Source organism: Triticum urartu, chromosome 1A, assembly GCF_056163025.1.
Source record: "Triticum urartu cultivar PI428250 chromosome 1A, HENAU_Tu73, whole genome shotgun sequence".
In the NCBI taxonomy this organism is placed as follows: domain Eukaryota; kingdom Viridiplantae; phylum Streptophyta; class Magnoliopsida; order Poales; family Poaceae; genus Triticum; species Triticum urartu.
The window spans coordinates 150,039,809-150,060,505 of NC_141873.1; the positions used below are offsets into that span (position 1 = coordinate 150,039,809).

The 20,697-nt window shown below is 57.6% G+C and overlaps 1 protein-coding gene across 1 annotated transcript; it reads right to left on the reverse strand.

Annotated features, from left to right (window-relative positions):
• Nucleotides 1–18,956: 18,956 nt before the first annotated feature.
• Nucleotides 18,957–19,694, reverse strand: LOC147990417 (uncharacterized). Its single transcript, XM_087538215.1, has one exon. It carries the CDS (start codon nucleotides 19,692–19,694, stop codon nucleotides 18,957–18,959), a length of 738 nt encoding a protein of 245 aa, XP_087394341.1.
• Nucleotides 19,695–20,697: the final 1,003 nt, after the last annotated feature.

Below are 20,697 nucleotides of genomic sequence, written 5' to 3' on the forward strand. Positions count from 1 at the left end.
TGCTTCATGGGTAGAACTTCCGGAGGTGCTGGATGTTCCAGGCGTTTTGGATAGGTGTCCCTTCTTGTGTCTCCAGGCGCACGGCGCCAGGCCTGGAGATGTGGACGACCCTCAACGGGCCCTCCCACATGGGTGAAAGCTTGTGCAGCCCTTCCCTGGAGAGGACCCGCCTCAGGACCAGGTCACCCGTCTTGAGCGTCCTGGAGAGAATGCTGCGGCAGTGGTAACGCCGCAGCGCTAGCTGGTACCTTGTCGCCCTTAATGCAGCTCCGCAATGGTGTTCCTCCCCCAGCGCAAGGTCCATCCCTCGCATGGCGTCCTGCTGCGTTTCGTCGAACGCCAGAACCCACACGGAGCGATGCTTGACCTCATGAGGGAGGACTGCTTCAGCTCCGTAGAAGAGAAAGAACGGAGTCTCGCCCGTTGGCTTGGTAGCGGTGGTGCGGATGGACCAGAGCACGGACTAGAGCTCGTCGTGCCAGCCCCTGCCGCAGGCCTCCAGCTTCTTCTTGAAGGTCCTGGTCTTGAGGCCCCTCAGGAGCTCAGCGTTGGCATGCTCAGCCTGACCATTGCTCCTGGGGTGGGCCACCGAAGCGTAGCAGATCTACGTTCCAAGGTTAGCACAGTAGGTCTTAAAGAGGTTACTAGTAAACTGTGAGCCGTTATCTGTGATGATGCGGTTCGGTACCCCGAAGCGGCTCACGAGGCACTTGATGAACCTGACAGCTGAGCCGGCCGGAATGGTACGGACGGCTTCGACTTCCGCCCACTTGGTGAACTTGTCGATGGCGACATAGAGATAACGGTAGCCCCCTGGCGCTCGTGGGAATGGGCCTAGGATGTCTAGCCCCCAGACCGCGAACGGCCATGTGAGCGGGATGGTTTCGAGGCCCTAAGCAGGCTGATGGATTTGCCTGGCGTGGAATTGGCAAGCTTCGCAGGATTTCACCAGCTCGGCTGCGTCGTTGAGTGATGTGGGCCAATAGAATCCGCTGCGGAAGGCTTTGCCGACGAGGGTCCGTGATGATGAGTGATGTCCATAGTCCCCGCCGTGTATGTCAGTCAGTAGCTCCCTTCCTTGATCATTGGAGATGCAGCGCAGCGTGACATCGTTCGGTTGTTTCCTGTACAACTCGCCGTCTTGAATGCAGTATGCCGTGGCCTGTCGGGCCACGTGCTCCATGTCCTCTTCCTTCTCCGGCACTGTCCCGTGCATCAGGTACTCCTTAAACCCCTTGGTCCAGCACTCCTCCTGAGGCTTGAGTGCCAAGACTAGCCGAGCTCCTGAGGTTGGGCCGCAAGCTGGTGCTCCTGTGGTCGGGGGCTGTGGGAGCTCCTCCCGAGGCTGAGTCATGCTTGAGAGAGGTGGCGTAGCTGACGGCTTGAAGAGCCGCTCTTCGAAGACGCCGGGATCTTGCGGTTGCCGCTTGGATGCTCTCTTGGCGATGTCGTCGGCTTCCTTGTTGGTGCCTCGAGGCATGTGCTGCAGGTCCAAGCCTGAGAACTGCTTTTCCATCTTGTGCACCTCCGCAAGGTAGGCCTCCATGTGCTCGTCCTTTGGCTCGTACACTTTGTTGGAGAAGTTGATGAGGAGCTGCGAGTCGCCCTTGAAGGTAAGGCGCCTCACCTCCAGAGCCTCCACAGCCTTCATGCCGGCTATGAGGCCTTCGTATTCTACGATATTGTTGGAGACCTTCTCGCCGTGCTGGAAGCAGAGTTGCACGGTGTAGTAAAGCTTGTCCTGAGTGGGTGAGATGAGCACTGCTCCAGCCCCCACGCCCTGGTGCGCGAAGGCGCCATCAAAATACATGACCCAGCCGTCCGGTGCCTCACTTCCTGGGGAGGTGGACCGCTCTTCTCCTTCCTCAAGAGCCGGGCCATCTGTCCATTCAGCCACAAAATCGGCGAGCGCGGCTCCCTTGATGACCCTGGTGGTGCTGAACTCCAGCTGGAATGCTTGCAGCTCGATGTACCATTCAGCGACCCTTCCGGCTGAGTTTGGGCTCCTGAATACCCTGTCCAATGGGTAAGATGAGACGACCTTGATGGGGTGCCCCTGAAAGTAGTGTCGCAGCTTGCGCGATGCCACCAAGAGTGCGAGCAGGAGCTTTTGCGGCATGGGGTAGCGTGCCCTTGCATCTCGCAATACGGTGCTGACGAAGTATAGCGGGTGCTCGACGAGGGCTGGCACACTGTTGAGTCTCGGGTCTTGCAGAGATTGTGCCGTATCCTGAGGTGGAGGATTTCCTGAGACTTGGCCATCCTCAGGAGTATCCACGATGCTGCCCTGCCGAGCTTGATCTTCCGCCGCTGATGGCGCTGGTGTGCCTTCCTGACCCTGCGCTGCGTCAGCTCTGGCTTGGCGTGGCACACCTTTGTCTCTGCGCTCCTCCCGAACCGCCACCAACGCCGCACTGGCGGAGTATGGGGTGGCGGCGAGGTAGAGTACCAGAGGCTCGAGATGTCGTGGCGCCACCATCACCGGGGGGCTGGTGAGGTATGTCTTGAGGTCTTAGAAGGCCTGATCGGCCTCCGGGGTCCACTCGAAGGGGCCTTTCTTCTTCATGATCTTGAAGAAGGGTAAGGCACGCTCGCCTAGCTTAGAGATGAAGCGCCCTAACGCGGTCACCCGTCCTGCCACCTTTTGCATCTCCTTGAGGGTCTGTGGTGGGCTCATGTCTTCGATGGCCTTGATCTTCTTTGGGTTCGCCTCAATCCCTCTATGGGATACGAGTAACCCCAGCAGCTTGCCAGAGGGGACGCCAAACACGCACTTCTCCGGGTTAAGCCTCAAGTTCACCCGGCGCAAACTCTCAAAGGTCTCCTCCAAGTCTTGAATCAATGTCCTTGCCTCGCGAGATTTGACCACTATGTCATCAACGTAGGCCTCTGTGTTTCTACCAAGCTACCGCCCCAAGGCGATGTGCATCAGCCGCTGGAAGGTTGCGCCCGCGTTGCGAAGGCCGAAAGGCATGCAGGTGTAGTAGTACACCCCACATTGTGTCAAGAAGGCCGTCTTCTCCACATCCTCCACCACCATCTTGACCTGATGGTATCTAGAGAACGCATCTAGGAAACATAAAAAATCACACTCGGCGGTGGAGTCGACGATTTGATCGATACGCGGAAGGGGAAACGGATCTTGGGGGCAGGCTTTGTTGAGGTTGGTGAAGTCGACGCACATCCGTTCCTTCGCACCTTTCTTTGGTACTACAACGGGATTCGCCAGCCATTCGGGGTATCGAACTTCTCGGATGGTGCATGCCGCCTCCAGCTTGCGTGTCTCTTGGACGATGAAGGCCTGCTTCTCAGTGGATTGCCGTCTTGCTCGCTGCTTCATGGGGCGTACGTTGGGGCATACCCTTAGATGATGCTGGATTACCTCTCTCGGGACCCCAACCAGCTGATTGGGCTCCCACGCGAATATCTCCTTGTTCGCGTGCAAAAACCTCACCAAAGCTTCTTCTTGTCCCGGGCCAATGCCGGTCCCTATGGTGAAGGTGGCTCTTGAAAACCCGTCCTCGTTGACCGGCACCTGCTTGGTCTCCGCCTTGTCTTGGGTGAACAACTGCTTCTGCTTGGTGGGCGCGGTCTCCTTGGCCTCGGGCGCATCGGCGCCAGCTAGCTGTGCTGCCGCCGCGGTCTTGAAGGCGAGCCTGAGCACCGTCACAGCCTCCTTAGTGTCCCCCTTGATGGTGAGGATGCCCTTGCTCCCCGACATCTTCATGAGGTTGTACGCCGGGTGAGTCACCGCCATGAACTGAGCGAGAGCCGGGTACCCGAGGATGGCGTTGTACGGGAGACCGATGCGGGCGATGTCAAAGTCCACCAGCTCGGTGCGATAGTTGTCTCACGTGCCAAAGGCGACAGGGAGGTGGATCTACCCCAGAGTGTGAGCATCTCCACCACCCACTCCTGTGAAGGGCTTGCTGAGGCCGAGCCGTTCGAGCGGCACATGAAGAAGGCTGAAGGCTTCCACGGAGAGCAAGTTGAGGCCGGCGCCGCCATCAATGAGGGTCTTTGTGACGGCCATGTTGCAGATGGTGGGCGTGCAGAGCATCGGGAGCATCCTGGAGCCGCCGGTGGAGTCGGGGTAGTCTTCTAAGTCGAAGGTGAGGTCGACCTCCGGCGCAGCCCAGCCCGGCGGAGCCCCCGAGCACTTGCAGGCTGCCCCAATCTGACGGAAGAAAGGCTTGACGTGGCGATCTATAGGAGGTGCTTGGGAGCCACCCAACAGTGTCGCGGCTGCGTGGTGTGCCGGCGCCGCGTAACGCACAGTGAAGAGGTCGTGGAGTTCCCCCAGGACATCACCACGGATCCCGGGAGGTTGAGCAGCCAGGCGCGCGGCTCGCCGGCGAGCGCCAGGGGGAATAAGTTTGCCATGATCTTGTCGTCGCCTCCGGCTTCGAGGACGTCCTCCTTGTATGCTAGCAGGAACTGCGCTGAGTCTGCCACGCCATTGTAACGCGGTGGCTTCTCCGGCCTAAACTTGGCCGGCCACTTCACTTGCCAAAAAGTGGGTGCCAGGGCTCGGTACCCAGACTCCCTGCTGCTGGTGTTGGCCGCAGAGGTCGGTGGGGGGCACCTGCCATGGAAGCGTAGTGCGGTGGTGCGGGGCGCTGGTTGGTGGAGAGAAGCCCCGGCGCATCCCTACCTGGCGCGCCAAATGTCGGATGCGGGGTTCCGGCTAACCCTTAAGGTTCGAACACTGGGGTGCGCACGAAGTCTTTCCCTTCTACCGATCTACGCTCTAGCTCACTAAGGTCTTGTGGACGAACTCGATGAACTCGCAACACAGAAAGACCCAGGGTTTATACTGGTTCGTGCCACCGTTGTGGTGTAATACCCTACTCCAGTGTGGTGGTGGATTGCCTCTTGGGCTGATGATGAACAGTACAAGGGAAGAACTGCCTCCTGAAGTTGAGGTGTTCTTGTGTGTATGAACTTGTGGTGTGAGGATTCCACACTAGCTCTGATCCCCTCCTACTATGGTGGCTAGTCCTATTTATAGAGGCCCTGGTCCTCTTCCCAAATATCGAGCGGGAAGGGAGCCAACAATGGCAGGATAATTTGAAGGGGGACAGCTAGTACGAGTTATCCTAACAAAAGTAGTCTTCGCTTGCACAAAGCTCTGGTGGTGACACCGTCTTGGGCTCCACAATGACCTCCGTCTTGCAGTCCATGGTCTTGGTCTTGTTGCACAAAAATGGCAACCTTTACCTGAGGCCTCGGTACTCCGCGGCTGCGCTTGCCCCCTTTGCACCAAAGAGGAAACAAGGATGCTGCGCGCGCTGGCGCCCGCCTGGCGCCCGCCTGGTGTCGATCGTCATGGCTCACGTCACGAGAGCCTCGCGAGGTTTGCCCCGCCTTGATGTCTCCGCTCCTCGTGAGCCTGCCTGGCTGGGCCACTCCAGAGGAGGTCTTGCGTCGTCCGCCTCGCGAGGCTTGGCCCCTCGCGAGGGTCTTGGATGATTGTTGATGAAGATGGGTTGTACGGCCTGCTGGCTCCGCCACGCTGCGGGCCGCAGGCAGGCAAGTCCGGGGACCCCTGTTCCCAGAACACCGACATAACCAAACAACAAAAGCTAAAAGTTGAAGCCGGATGATCTGGGTCGACTCTTGGATGACCTGGGTAAAGGCCGGACAATCCAGGAAATCGTCCGGACAAGTTTTTCTACTGCAGACTTTAGAAAATGGCCCGAAACACCCTAAAGATGGCTTAAGATCTAAAAGTGTTCAACATAAAAGTTGTGCGTCTCGTCGAGTCGATTGATTTTTATATAAAAATTGTCCAAATCCGAGGTCATATGTCGATTCTAGAGCCAAAACAGTGAGCTGTTGTCATAAAACTAGGCTAGGCCGGATCATCCGGGCCTAGAGCCGGACATTCGGGCCGGAGGTCATGATAAGTCTGATTTTGGCTAGATTTTGATGATTTGGACGACAAGGCAAGTCCTTTTCTTGTACTGGAAGTCTATCTGCCTCTTATATAGATAGGAGGTGACGGCCGATTGAACAACACACAATCGATCAATCAATATATCACTTTTTACCTTTACCTTTATATCTCTACCTTGTTCTTCTTCTTCCTCGTTCTTCGTTCGTTCTTCGTTTGCAGGGCGGCGAACCTCGAGGCGCTAGGGGCGATCAGGTCGAGCTAGGGCAGCCCATAGCCGCCGCGTGCCCTGACGGGGTTCCTCCCGAGCGTGTGGGGTTTCGGGTCCTCAAAAGCGCCCACCGGATTGCCTGCGTACCGCACTTCCGGACGGGTCTCCATCGACGTGAGTTGCGGTGCATCACCCACGGTGTCGAGGGTACACGGTGACGTGTTCGTGTGCGAACAGCTCCCTATATCGTTAGCCTGAAAGTTAAGAGACCACGAGAGGGCCATCCGGAGTCTCCCAGCAGCTACAAAAATGCGGCCACGGACCTCCTTGGACACTTCTGCTACTTGTGAACTGCGTTGGGATTTCCCCGAAGAGTAGAGGATGATGCAGTACAGTAGAGATAAGTATTTCGCTCAGTTAAGAACCAAGGTTATCAATCCATTAGGAGAACCACGTAGCACCTCGTTAGCAGCACCTACACACAAAAAACAAATCCTTGCAACCCAACGCAAACAAGGGGTTGTCAATCCCTCGGCGGTTACGTGCAAGATTAAATTGTATCGTGTTTGACAGGTAGACTGAACAAAAATACAAAATAAAATAAAATAAAATTGCAACAAGGTATTTTTAGGACTTCATATATAATAAAACTATACCCGGGGCCCATAGTTTTCACTAGAGGCTTCTCTTTTGAAAATAGCATACAGTGGGTAAACAAATTACTATTGGGCAATTGATAGAAAAGAAAATAATCATGACAATATCCAAGGTAATGATCATGTATATAGGCATCATGTCCGAGACAAGTAGATCGACTCCTGCCTACATCTACTACTATTACTCCACACATCGACCGCTATCCAGCATGCATCTAGAGTATTAAGTTCATAAAGAATGGAGTACCGCCTTAAGCAAGATGGCATGATGTAGACAATGTAAACTCACGGATGAATAAACCCCATCTTTTTATCCTTAATGGCAATGATACAAATACGTGGCATGTCGCATTCTGTCACCGGGATTGAGCACCTCAAGATCGAACCCATTGCAAAGCACCTGTCCCATTGCAAGATAAATCGATCTAGTTGACCAAACCAAATCAATAAATCAAAGATAAATACGAAGCTATAACAATCATGCATAAAAGATCTCAGAGAAAACTCAAATAATATTCATGGATAAATCTGATCATAAACTCACAATTCATCGGATCCCAACAAACACACCGCAAAAAATCATTACATCGGATAAAACTCCAAGAACATTGAGGAGAACATTGTACTGAAGATCAAAGAGAGAGAGAGAGAGAGAGCCATCTAGCTACTAACTATGGACCCGTAGGTCTGTGGTAAACTACTCATGCATGATTGGAAGGGCAGCAAGGTTTATGTATAGCCCCTCCATGATCGATCCCCCTCCAGCAAGGTACCGGAAAAGGCCTCCAGATGGGATCTCGTAGTTCTGGAACTTGTGGCGGCAAAAAAGTATTTTGGCTGGCTCTCTGTTAGTTTCCCAATTTTAGAGAATTTATAGAGGCAGGATTAGGTCAAATGGAGCCACGTGGGCCCCACAAGCCACCAGGGCGCTCCCTGGTGCTTCATGGGCCACTGCCCAGTCTTCTTGTCCCCCCCCCCGAAGCTTCCAGGGTCTCTTATGTCTAGAAAAAATGTCGAAAAAGTTTCGTGGCATTTGGACTTTGTTTGGTTCTGATATTCTAAAAAACCAAAAACAGGCGAAAACATCAACTGGCATTGGCCACTAATTTAATAGGTTAGTCCCAACAAATGATATATAATTGCTTGTAAATGTATGTAAAACATCCAAGATTGATACTATAATAGCATGGAGCAATCAAAAATTATAGATACGCTGTAGACATATCAAGCATCCCCAAGATTAATCCATGCTCGTCCTCGAGTAGGTAAATGATAAAAACAGAATTTTTGATGTGGAATGCTACCTATCACATTCATCATATAATTTTCTTCTTTGTGGCATGGACATTTGGGCTTTAGTGATTCAAAGCAATATAGTTTGAAATGAAAACATAAATGCTCAAGCATACCAACAAGCAACCATGCCTTCAAATATCAACGCTAAATAAAGTTATCCCTAGCCCATTATGCTCAGTCATTGATCCATTCATGAAACACACTCAATATTAGCTACACCCAATGCACAAGTATGACAATAGTGCTCCCTAATTGGTGCTTTCTAAGAGAAGATGGAGACTCAAAATAAAATAAAAATAACATAAAAATAAAGTAGATAGGCCCTTCGCAGAGGGAAGCAGAGATTTGCAAAGGTGCCAGAGCTCAAAGTTTAAAACAAACGTATAATTTTTTTTTGACGGGCATGCTTTTCCTTTCAACGATACGACCGAAAGTCCCCGACATCTTCCCTACTACACACATTATAGGTGGTCTCCAAACAAAAAGTAAAGTTCATTTCCTTTCCACCATTCTTTCATAAAGAATCGCTAGCCGTATCCATGGGTGCCCTCCATACCAACAACTTTCCAAGGAATTTTTTTTTTTCATTTTGATTCAATTCGGGACTAGGCATCCCTATTACCTTGCAATTTTCTCGTTTAATGAAAAGTGAATAAACACTCATAGTGAGAATAACTCACGTAACATGGAAGATATTGGTAACCCCCTGCCACATCATGAGCGGTATGGGCACACAAAATGTGGCACCCCGTCTCAGAGAAACCGGAACGCCCCGTATTCCTGCCCAAAGATCGAGGAGAAGTCTTCTGGAATATGGCACTGCTGAGCATAGAACAAACCAGCTTTCTATTATTACACGAATATGAATATAATGTATCTGATATTACAATGAATAACATCGTCACGGCGACACTACGCCATCCTCAGTTGCTCTATGCAAGTAGCAGAACAACTCGAAGCAGCGGAACAACGACGACGGTGGTGAACTCCACTCCTATCGTGGTGGGCGCACGGTAGATGCCATGGGATGGCTAAAGAGAGGAGGAGGCTCAAGGGCACTGGTGGGCTCCAGAGGCAAGGTTGGCATGAGCGAGCGCGGGACGCAAGACATACCCAGATTCGGGGCTCTTGAGAGATAACACCCCTAGTCATGCCGAGTCTGGTTTATATGTAACAGTACAGAGTTTCTTCTAGAACCATATGGAGGAAGAAGGAGGTCTGGCCAAGGCTTAGGCTGCTCCCTCTCCTCGGGTGTTGCTTAGCTAGGTGTGTGTGTGTGTGTGTGTGTGTGTGTGATCGCCTGTGCGAATGAAGTGGTTTTCTGCGCCTATGCATGGGGACTCCTGGAGGGTTTTATAGATCAACCCCCAGGGGTACAAGGGTAATGTTACAAGGCCGTAGGGTTGGGTTGTTAGTGTCCGGGAACCTGTGCTGGGACCCGCCGGGTACCAGGGCCCGTCAGGTTCTTCGGGCGTGGGCCCCGTGTGCCTAGGGGCCACTGTGTGCCGTCTTGTCGATCGTCAGGGCATGGACGGGTTGAGTCGGCTACAGTGGCGCTTTGTCAGGTCGCCGCTTGTTGGCGTCATTGGTCACGCCGGGGAACTGTTGCCACGCCAGGCCTAGTCAGCGCATAGGCATAGGGCACTGTAGCCACGCTGGACCTAGTCAGCGGGTAGGTGGAGGGCACTGTTGCCTGGTCTGACTGACCAGAGGCATGGGCTGGGTAATGTGGCTTTGATCATTAGCTGGCGGAGACTCGTCCCATCGTACAGCTCATATGGGATGGCCGCTGACCCTTGGCCGGGTTTGGAGAACACGCCAAGGGTGGTGCTGCCTTGCTGGCGAAGTCTTGAGCTTGGTTGTTGGGGCTGAGTCGAGGAGCCTGGCCGGGTCGGCCTGCTTGGCCGGGTCGAGCAACCTGGCCGAGTCGAGCAACTCGGCCAAGGTCGGACCGGATTGAGGGGCGATGCAGGCTCCGTTGTTTTTGAAAAGGATTCGGGTTCCGTTGCCTCCCTGGGGTTCATCCCCCCGACAGTAGTCCCCGAAGCTGTGAAGGGCCACCATCTTCAGATGGGTGGGCCTTCGCAGTTTCAACCCCTGTGCAGAGGAAAACTTGGCAACCGCCATGTCCGGCAACACCCACTGTGTGCCAGCTTCTGGAAGCCGGATCGCGGCTTCTTCGTCGTGGCGGGAAACCGAGGAACCCAGCGAATCTGGGACAATCTTTCGGGCTTCGTGCGGCAGCCACGTGGCGCCTAGGAACCGGAAGGGCCTGACAGGCCACGCACGCGATAGGATAGGGCAACGCCTTGGGGCCCGCCGCTGCACGCTCGCGGATTTATTGCGGCGTCCGCGGGTCGGTTGCCATTATCTAGGAAGTTATTGCATGCGTACATGTGCACTTATTGCGGGGAGGTGGGAGGGGCGAACGCAAACGATCCCACTTCCCCAAGTTTTGAATCGTGGCCTATAAATTGGGAGCAAGGGGGCGGCGGAGATCATTCACGCTCGCGCTCCCCTGCTTCTTCGTCCTCCCTCTGCTTCCGACGGTCGCTGCTAGCTGAGACGCCCGCCATTCCGAGCAGAACTTCCTTGCCATCTTCTTTTCCCTCTCCTTCTTCTTCTTTCCACACGGGGCGATGGCGCTGCCGTCAGGGTCGTGGATGGGCTCGACCGTCACCCTCGATGACGTCGCCTACCTCCGTGACCCCAGGCTCTTGCCAAGGGCGGAGGAGGTCTAGGCGCGCCTCTCGCAAGGCGAGCAGGAGCCGCGGCCCAAGGGTTCAGAGCGGGTGGTCTTCCTGTCGCACTTTAAGCGCGGGTTCGGGCTGCCCGCGAGTGGCTTCTTCCTCGAGTTTCTGGAGTTCTTCAGGCTCCAGCCCCATCATCTTGGCGCTGGCGCGATCATGCAGCTGTCCGGCTTCATCACCCTCTCCGAGGGGTACCTGGGGGTCGAGCCTTCGATCGACCTCTGGGTGCGCTTCTTCTCTCTGAAGCAGCAGGGGCCGAAGGCCGGAGAGATGTCCGAGTGTGGGGTGGCCGTCATCACCAAGCGGTCGGGCGCCGACTGCCCGAAGATGCCGCTGGAGGATTCTGCCAAGAAATGGCAGAATTCCTTCTTCTACGTCCACAGCGTTGGCGAGGACCGCATTAACCTCCCGCCGTTCATCAACTCGCCGCCGTGGGGGAAGCTGAACTGGGGGTACTACCCCAAGCACCCGTCGCAGGACGTGCTCAACCTGTGCGAGCGGTTGTCGGTGATGAAGGAGCGGGAGGGGCTCACCGGCACCGACCTCATCACCGCCTTCATCGTCCGGCGGGTGCTGCCGCTGTAGCGGCGCAACCACCTCATCGCCCAGATGGCCGGCCTCCAAGATCCCGACCGCATGGCGAACACGTGGCTGGCGGCGGACCAAGTCGCGCGCCGGGTTAATGACATCTCCAAGGCCAACTTGGGGGTGACTGGGCGTTCGGGAAGGCCCTGTACAGCCGTGAGAATCCGGCACCGTTGGTGAGTCCCTGGTCTCCATACTTCGCTGTTGCATATCTTCTTTTCCGTCCCGACGTGACGTGAGAGGTGCTTTTGGATACCATCCGGCATCCTTATGACCGGGCGCGGGCGCAGGTGGTGCGGGATGCCTCAGAGGAGCCCGAGGCCCAAGACGGAGGGGAGGCGGTGGCCGCCGAGTAGGTGAGTCTTGTTTATATTCCTTGAGTTGCCGGTCGTGGGATGGATTCGGAAATGTTGATGCGAGCTGTTGACGCAGCGGCGCCGGGTGGGGGAGGCGGCGGCGCGGCCGGAGCCGGGTCGTCACGGGGAGCGGGGACGGCGCGGCGCCCGTACGTTAAGGATATCGCCCTGCCGCAGGCCCCATCCATGAAGCGCGCGGCGGACCCGGCCGGAGGCGCGAAGCCGCCCGCTAAGAAGAGGCATGACGCTCCGCAGGAGAGGGCGGCGAGGCCTGAAGTTCCGGTGGTGTCGGGGTAAGTGATTTTGGCGCCCGAGCCGAGTTGCCGAGTGGCCCTGCTTGACCCGGCGTAATCATTTTTGTCTTGTGCTTCAGGTCGCTGATTTCGCTGGCGCTAGCGGCAACGGATGTTGCGTCCGCCGAGGGTGCCGCGTTCTGGAGGAGTCGATCTGGCACCGCCGACTGGGATGAGGATGAGGCGCCCGTGGATCCGGACCTTGGCCTAGACACGGCCGACGCCGAGGGCCTGTCCTGGCGGGATCGGAGCTGGGCCGAGGCGGAGCTGGCGGTGGCGTCGACCCAGGCCTGGGTCAGGGCCACGACGGCATGGGCGCAAGCTGGTGAGGGGCCGGCGTGGCCGAAGATGCCTGCCGGCGGGGACGGTGGCGGCGATGACGGTCTTCGTGCCGGCGTCGGCAAGGGAGCACGGCCAAGGCGGCCATGCGGACGCGATCGACCTCGACCGAGAGATCGTGGTTGTCGAGTATGGCACCCCACTGTGGACCGATGTCATTGAGCGGGAGGGGACCGATGGAGGCGGCGGCGATGCCATCTTCGAGGAGGCGATGTGGGCTGCGCCGGAGGGGGCGTCCCGGGCGCCAGCGAGCGAGGCGCTGCTGGTGGTGGAACCTCAAACCGCTCCGCCCACCGAGCCAGCGTCGGTGCCGGGAATGGCGCTGGAGAAGGCGCCGGCTTCAGGGGAGGCGGCCAGCGGAGTGCACGCCCTGGCGATCAGGGCCGGAGGACGCCGGGCTGCCGAGCCGCAGGCATCGCGGAGCGGGACCAGCGAGTTCCCCTTCGGACCTCTGACCCAGGAGGAGGTGGTGATGGCCGCCGTGACCCATCGCTTGCGAGGGCGGACGGACTGGATCCAAGCCTTCACCCAGGCTGAGGTCGAGGCAACGCAGGAGCTAGAGCCCGCCGTCTTCGTAAGTTTCCGTCCGCGCTCTGTTTTTTTCTTTTTCCATCGTTTTCCTCTTCGTGGGGGTGCGCTAGCGCACCCACTGGGTGTAGCCCCCGAGATTTGGGCCAACTGCGTGGCAGTTCGGCGAATCTTATCTTGCCGGCTTGTGCTGATTGTTTCCTCTTGCAGCAACTTGATTCCTTCCGGGTCAACATCTTCAACCAGCTCCTTGAGACGCATCAGCATCTCAAGGAGGAGGAGCTCTGCGTCGTGAAAAGTATTTCTTCTGCATGCTCTTTTCTAGTGGCGGCGCACTAGGGCACCCACTGGGTGTAGCCCCCGAGATTCGGGCCAACTGCGTAGCAGTTCGGTCGAATCTTAAAACAGTGCTTTGTCGCTAAGTTTTTTTTCTTCTGCAGCCGAGGTGCTGTCTTGGAGGACCCAGCTGATTCGGGCCTGTTTTTGCTATGACTGGCTCGTCGTGGACGTCGGCCGGCTCGGGGCCGAGGTGGAGGCGGTGAAGCGGAGGCGGTGAAGCGGAGGCGACGGTAGCCTGGCAGGCGCTCGACAAAGCCAACCGGCTCCGGGAACAACTGGCGGGCGACAAGGGCCGCCTCGAGGCCGAAGTGGAGCGCCTCAGGGCGGATGCCGCCAAGGTCGTGGAAGCGCAGCAGGCCCTTGCCGAGGAGGACCAGCAGCGCGGCAAGCTGGCCGACGACAAGGGGCAGCTCCAGACCGAGGTGGAGCGCTTGAAGGCACTGGTGGCCACCGCGGAGGAGACCCAGCAGGGGGAGACCCGGCTCCTTGAGGAGGCCGTGAAGGCGGACAAGGACAAGGCGCCTAGTTGAAGGCGGCCCTTGCCAAGGTCGCCGACTTGGAGAAGGCACTGGAGGAGCGTGACCGCACCATCGCCCGGGAGCGGTGCGGTACGTTGCTCGAAGCACGGCACCTAGAAGAGTCCTTCTCCAGTAAGTGCTTTTCTTTGGTTTTGTTGTTGTTGCCAGGTTGGGACTCCGGCCTCTCTTCCTTAGCAGCTTTCTTCTAACTTGCTTTTCTTCTTGACAGGGACCTTCCCGGAGACGCTCCCACTGGCGGAGGAGGCCGTCCGCTTTCAGCAAGACCCGCAGGGAGTCGTGGACTACGGGACTGACCGAATGTGGCCTAGACCTTCCCGGAGATCGTTACCGCCGCCCAGGCCCGCCTACGGGTTCTGAGCGACCGGACGGAGCGGCTTTCTTAGGCCAGCGTGGCGATGATGGCGGCCCTTTGGCCGGGTTCTGTTGCGCCGAGCAGCTTCACGTGGCTGACGCGTTGGTTGGAGGCGGGCCCGGACCGTCTTCATGAGTGGCGGGTTTCTTCTGCTCGCGTCGGCGCCGAGATGGCGCTTCGGTTCGCGTTGTCATGGCACCTGGTCTTGGCGCTAGATGCGTGGATGAGCCAGCTGCAGGCGGAGGCTGGACGGATCGCCGCCCGGGCCAGCTACATCGTCGGGTTCGCCTTCCATGACGAGTTCCAGCCGGAGCGGGCGGAGGATGGTGGAGTCGTGCCCACTAAGGACTACGGCCTTCTTCTGGAGGACCCAGAGGGTAGCTCGGAGGAGACGGGCGTCCAAGCGGACGCCAAGGAGGAGGATACCGGCACATTTGCGGACCTGGCGGCTGCGCACTCTGGCGAAGGCGATGCCTGATTTTTAACTTGTAGAAAATTTCTGTTAGGTAGCAGGTCCACCCACCCACTGGGGGTTGACTGGGTGTAATGAATTCTGGCCTTGGGCCTGTTTAAATTTATGATGTATGAGCTGTGTGAATGTTTGCGCCTTTGCTTCTCATTTTTGGAGCTGTTTTCTTGCGACTGCCTCCCTTTGGGTTTCACCCCCGCGAGTCTGACGCCGAGGGCTCTGGTCCGTGACAAGGGGTTCGGCCTTTGAGAGGGACACACAGTACTTGGGCTTTTGAAACGTTGGGCATGAGCAAAACACCCACTAGGCCGGCTGGCGGCAATCCAGCGGGCCGGTTGGTGAGAAGCCGGTCGTGTGGTAACTTAAAGTGGTGCGGCCGGGTCGAGTGATCCGGCGATATGCAGAAACTTCATGGATGCCTGCCCTTTTGCTTTGTGTTTTTAGGGCCATTTTCTTGTAACTCTCCCTCTTTGGGCTCCCCCCCCCCCCGCGAGTCTGACGGCCAAGGCTTTGGTCCGTGACAAGGAGTTCGGCTTTTGAAAGGAGCGTTAAATACTTAGTCTTTCAAAACGCTGAGCGCGAGCGAAACACCCACTGGGCCGGCTGGTGGCCACCCGGCGGGCCAGGTTGGCGAGCAGCCGGTCGTTCTATAACTTAAAGTGGCAGGGCCGAGTTGGGCAACCCGGGGTTTCTTGACTTAGTGTTCGTGGCGCGCCAGTGCTTTTGTTCTGATGCGCTTGCCAGTCCGCAGTCGAAGCCGGATCTGCAGCTTAGGGCGAAGCGAGAAGCTATGGCGATCCAACGCGTTGGGGAACCGCTAAGAAAAAATGGCGAGTGGCCAATCCGGCCATCCCCCGGGTTGAGCGAATCGAGCCAATGGCCGGGTTCGGCTTAAGTTTTTAAAGTGGTGCACAAATGTAGAGACACGATAGCTTTGTCGCAAAAGGGGCAGCCCCCGAGCGTCGTTTGGGGACCCCATAGTCTTGAGATGATTACAAAATACGGTGATACATACGTGTTCACAGCTAACTGTAAAACGGGCGGAGTAGCTCCGCGTTCCATGGCCGGGTTGTTTCTTCGCCGGCTGTGTCACTCTTGCGCTTGTTCGACTTGCGGGTGTCGAGGAGGTAGTAGGCGTTGTGATCGCATAGGGCCTTGCTGATGATGAAGGGGCCCTCCCATGGGGAGGACAGCTTGTGTTGGCCAGTCTGCTGCTAGACGAGTCAGAGGACGAGGTCTCCCTCTCAAAAAGCGAGGAGCTTGATCTTCGTTCTTTGGTAGTGCCTCAGACCTTTCTGGTAGATGGCTGAGTGAGTGAGCGCTAGGAGACGTGCTTCTTCGAGCAAGTCGATGCCGTCTTCACGGGCTTCTTTTGCTTCGACTTCTGTGTACATCGTGACGCACGGCGAGTCGAAATCAACGTCGGTCGGGATGACGGCTTCTGCTCCATAGAAGAGGAAGAACTGGCTGAACCCGGTCGACCGGTTAGGCGTGGTGCGGAGACTCCAGATAACAGCCGGCAACTCATCGAGCTAGCTGCCGGGGGCGGACGAGTGGCTCGACAAGCCGCGGCTTGATGCCGGATAGGATGAAGCCGTTGGCCCGCTCGAACTGGCCGTTGGAATGCGGATGTGCAACGGAGGCCAGGTCAAGGAGGATGCCGGAGATGGAGCAGTACTGCGCGAGCGCGCCCTTGGCGAAGTTGGTGTCGTTGTCCGTGATGATGCTGTTCAGCATGCCATAGCGCACCGCGATATCCTTGATAAATCGAACGGCCGTTGGACCGTCAAGCTTCTTGATTGGCCTTGCCTCGATCCACTTGGTGAATTTGTCCACCGCCACCAGCAAGTGCGTCATGCCTCCTCGAGCGGTCTTGAAGGGTCCCACCATGTCGAGTTCCCAGACCACGAAGGGCCAGGCGATCGGGATGGTCCGGAGGGCCGACGCCGGCTGGTGGCTGCGCTTGCTGAAGCGTTGGCATCCCTCGCACTTGAGGACGAGCGACTCGGCGTCTTCGAGGGCCGTGGGCCAGTAGAAACCATGGCAGAAAGCCTTGGACACCAGGGACCGCAAGGCGGCGTGGTGCCCGCACTCGCCCTGGTGTATGTCGAGGAGGATCTCAATGCCCTTGTCCTGCTCGACGCAGCGCTGGAACACGCCAGTGGAGCTGCGCTTGACGAGCTCTTTGTTGATGATGCTGTAGGCGGAAGCTCGATGCTGTACTTGCCGAGCTTCGGTCTCGTCCATGGGGAGGACCCCATTTTCCAGGAACTGTGAAATGGGCAGGGCCCAGGATGGTGTCGTGACCCCGGTGAGGACGGCCATCACGACGGGTTCCAGGGTGGCAGCCCCCGAGCCAGGTTCAGCGGCCCCAGGGCCGGGCTGGGGTGTGGTTGGGCTAGCTGGAGCAGTCCTCGGGCCGGGTTGAGGTGCGGCTGGGTTGTCTAGGACATGGATGGACTCGGACTCCGGAGATGGCTTGACGGACGCCTTGTGCAGGTGCTCGAGAGAGACGCAGGACGGAATGGAGTACCGGGACGAGGTGATTTTGGCGAGCGTGTCGGCCACTTCATTCTCCGCGCACGGGATGTGGAGGAACTCAAAGCCCTCAAAAAAATCCGGACAACTTCTGTACGAGGAGGCTGTAGCTCGCCATGTTGGAGTCGTGGGCGTCCCACTCGGCAGAGCAATGTTGCACTACCAGGTCCGAGTCGCCGAAGCATAGGATTCGCCAGATGCCGAGTTCTTGGCAAGCCGGAGGCCATGCACAAGGGCTTCATACTCGGCGACATCGTTGGAGGCGGCGAAGTGGATCTGTAGTGCATACTTGAGCCGGTCGCCGTTGGGGGAGGACAACATGATGCCGGCCCCCAGGCCGAGTCACATCTTCAAGCCGTCGACGTGCATGCATCAGTGCGTCGAGTCCGGTGGCGGCGGTAGGTACTAGGTCTCAGTCCAGTCAACGAGGAAGTCGGCCAAAGCCTGGGACTTGATCGTGGTGCGGGGCTCGTAGAGGATGGTGTGGTCGGCTAGCTCGAGCACCCACTTGGCGACCCGACCAGAGGCATCCCGGCACCCGATGATCTCGCCGAGAGGGACCGTACTGACCACGGTGACGACATGCTCTTGGAAGTATTGCTTCAGCTTCTTGGCGGTGAAGTACACGCCGTAACACATCTTCTGGTAGTGCGGGTAGTTCTGCTTTGAGGCGGAGAGCACCTCACTCAAGTAGTAGACGGGATGCTGGACGGATTGAACCTTGCCCTTCTCTAGTCGCTCGACCACCATCACCGTGCTGACCGACCATGAGGTTGCGGCGACATAGAGCAACAATGGCTCCTTCTCGGCCGGGGTGGCCAGGACAGGTGCAGTGGAGAGCATGCACTTGAGATCCCGGAAGGCTTCATCCGCCTGGTCGTTCCACTCGAATGGTGTTGTCTTCTTCATCAGCTCATACAGGGGCAAGGCCCTCTCGCCCAGCCGGCTGAGAACCCGACTGACCGAGGCCAAGCACTCGGTGAATTTCTGGACATCGCGTAGCCGAGCTGGCTTGCGCATGTGCTTGATGGGCTTGATCTTCTCCGGGTTCGCCTCAATGCCGCGCTTCGAGACGAGGAAGCCGAGTAGCTTTTCTACCGGGACGCCGAAAACACATTTTTTCGGGATGAGCTTGACCTTGTATTCGCGCAGGTTTGCGAAGGTTCCCTTCAAATGGTCGAGGGGCATGAGGTGCTACTTGGTCTTCACCACGATGTCGTCCACATAGACGTGGATGTTGCGACCGAGTTGCGGCAGCAAGCATTTCTGCATGCAACGCTGGAAGGTGGCACCGGTGTTCTTCAAGCCGAACGACATGCTGATGTAGCAATACGCCCCGAAAGGCCTGATGAAGGACGTTTTCAGGGCGTCGGCCGGGTCTAGCTTGATTTGATGATAGCCGGAGTAAGCATCCAGGAAGGACAGGAGCTCGCACCCGGCGATGGAGTCGATGACTTGGTCGATCTGAGAGAGGGCGAATGGGTCTTTGGGGCAGGCCTTCTTCAGGTTGGTGTAATCAATACACATGCGCCAGGTCTTGTTCTTCTTCAGGACGAGGACTGGGTTGACCAGCCACTCGGGGTGAAATACTTCCATGATGAAGCCAGCTGCCAAGAGCTTGGGGACCTCTTCACCGATGGTCCTTCTCTTCTCTTCAAAAAAGCGTCGCAGAGGTTGACGGACAGGCTTGGCGTCGTTGCGGACGTGGAGTTTGTGCTCGGCGTACTTCCTCGGTATACCCGGCATGTCCTTGGGGGTCCATGCAAAAATACCCCGATTCTCACGGAGGAAGTCGACGAGCTCGCCTTCCTATTTGTTGTCAAGGCGGGTGCCCACGACAACGTACTTGCTGCAGCTGGGATCCCCCAGGTTCAGCTTCACCTTCTTGGTCTCTTTGGAAGGCTTGAATGCGGCCTCATCGATCGGCTCCTCGGTCGGGATCTGGGTGGCCAACGCCTCCTGGGCCAATGTGACGATCCGGTCGAGTTGGCGCCGCTCCTCGGCCACGACCAGCGACTCGGCTAGCTTGGCGCCGTCTCGGGCGTAGTCCAGGGACTTGCGGTAGTCGTCGGTGATGGTGATGAGGCCCTTTGGACCCGGCAGCTTCATCTTCAGGTAGGCGTAGTGGGGGACCGCCATGAACTTGGCGAGCGCGGGCCTACCAAGCAGCGCGTGGTATGCGCTGGATAGGTCCACCACCTCGAACCTGATCGGCTCGTGTCGGAAGTGGCTGCTATCACCGAACAGGATGTCGAGCCAGATCCGGCCGATTGGGGAGTAGGAGAGGCCGGGAACGATGTGGTGGAAGATCGTCCGGGTCGGCTCCAGGTCCTTGGCCTCAAGGCCGAGTTTGGTCATGGTATCGCGGTAGAGAATGTTGATGCTGCTGCCGCCGTCGACGAGAACCCGGAAGAACTTGCACGTGTGCCGGGGCGCGATGATGGTGGGCCCGAGGACGGGAGTGTAACCACCCGGGTTCGGCATGACGACCGGGTGGTCTTCCCGGCTCCAGGTGGCCGGGTGCTCTGACCAATGCATGTACTCCATCTTGGCCGGGACGACGGTGCTCACCTCCTGTCGAAAGAGGCGCTAGCTGCGCTTGTCATCGCCGAGGCTTGTGAAAACGATGTAGGTCACATTCTGGGCTGGGTAGGGGTCGTCGCGCATCGCGCCGGCGGCCGGAGGCGGAGGCGGATGCCCTGCTCCTGGAGCCGGAGCCGGAGGCAATGGGATGTCGCCCCTGGCAATGCGCTTGGTGATGGCGCACTGTCGAAGCGTGTGCATAGACGGCCTCGCGCCGCTGTGGTGCTTGTAGGGAGCGTCCAGCATCTCCTCGAAACTCATGGCAGGCTGCCATGCCATTTTGCCGGTGTTCCGGCGTTTGGCAGCTGGGTCGGCCGCGGGCGACTGCTCGGCGGCCGTGACGTGTCGGTTGTCGTAGCACTGAGCCGGTTGATCGGCTTTGCGCTTGTGCTGCTGGTTGTGCTGCTGCCGGCTTCCCTCACTAGCCGGCTTCGGAGGCGGCACCGGCTTTGCATTGCCGGCTTCATCCAGGGCCACCTGGATCTTCATGGTGGAGTCGGCGTTGGCGTACTTTTCCGCTGTTACCATGAGCGCTGCCATAGTGGCCGGCTCGGAGCGCAAGAGCTTGTGCTTGAGGAGGGTGCCGTCTCGGCACCCGTTGCCGAAGTACTAGATAGCTTGAACTTCGTGGACGCCCTCGCAGCTGTTCCAGAGCTCGGTCCAGCGTGCGAGGTATTCGCGACTGGTTTCCGCCGGCCCCTGCACGCACATGGCAAGCTGACTGGGGCGGCTGGGTCGCTTGTAGGTACCCGTGAAGTTGCGCACGAAATCCTACTCGAAGTCGACCCACGTGTTGATGCGGCCGGCTGGCAGACTGTTCAACCATGTACGGGCCGACCCCTGGAGCATGAGGGGCGCGTAGTGCACAGCAAGGCGGTGGTTGCCGCTGGCGATGCCGATGGCGGCGGTGTAGTCGGTGAGCCAGTCCTTTGGCTTCACAGTGCCGTTGTACTTGGGGGTATTGCGG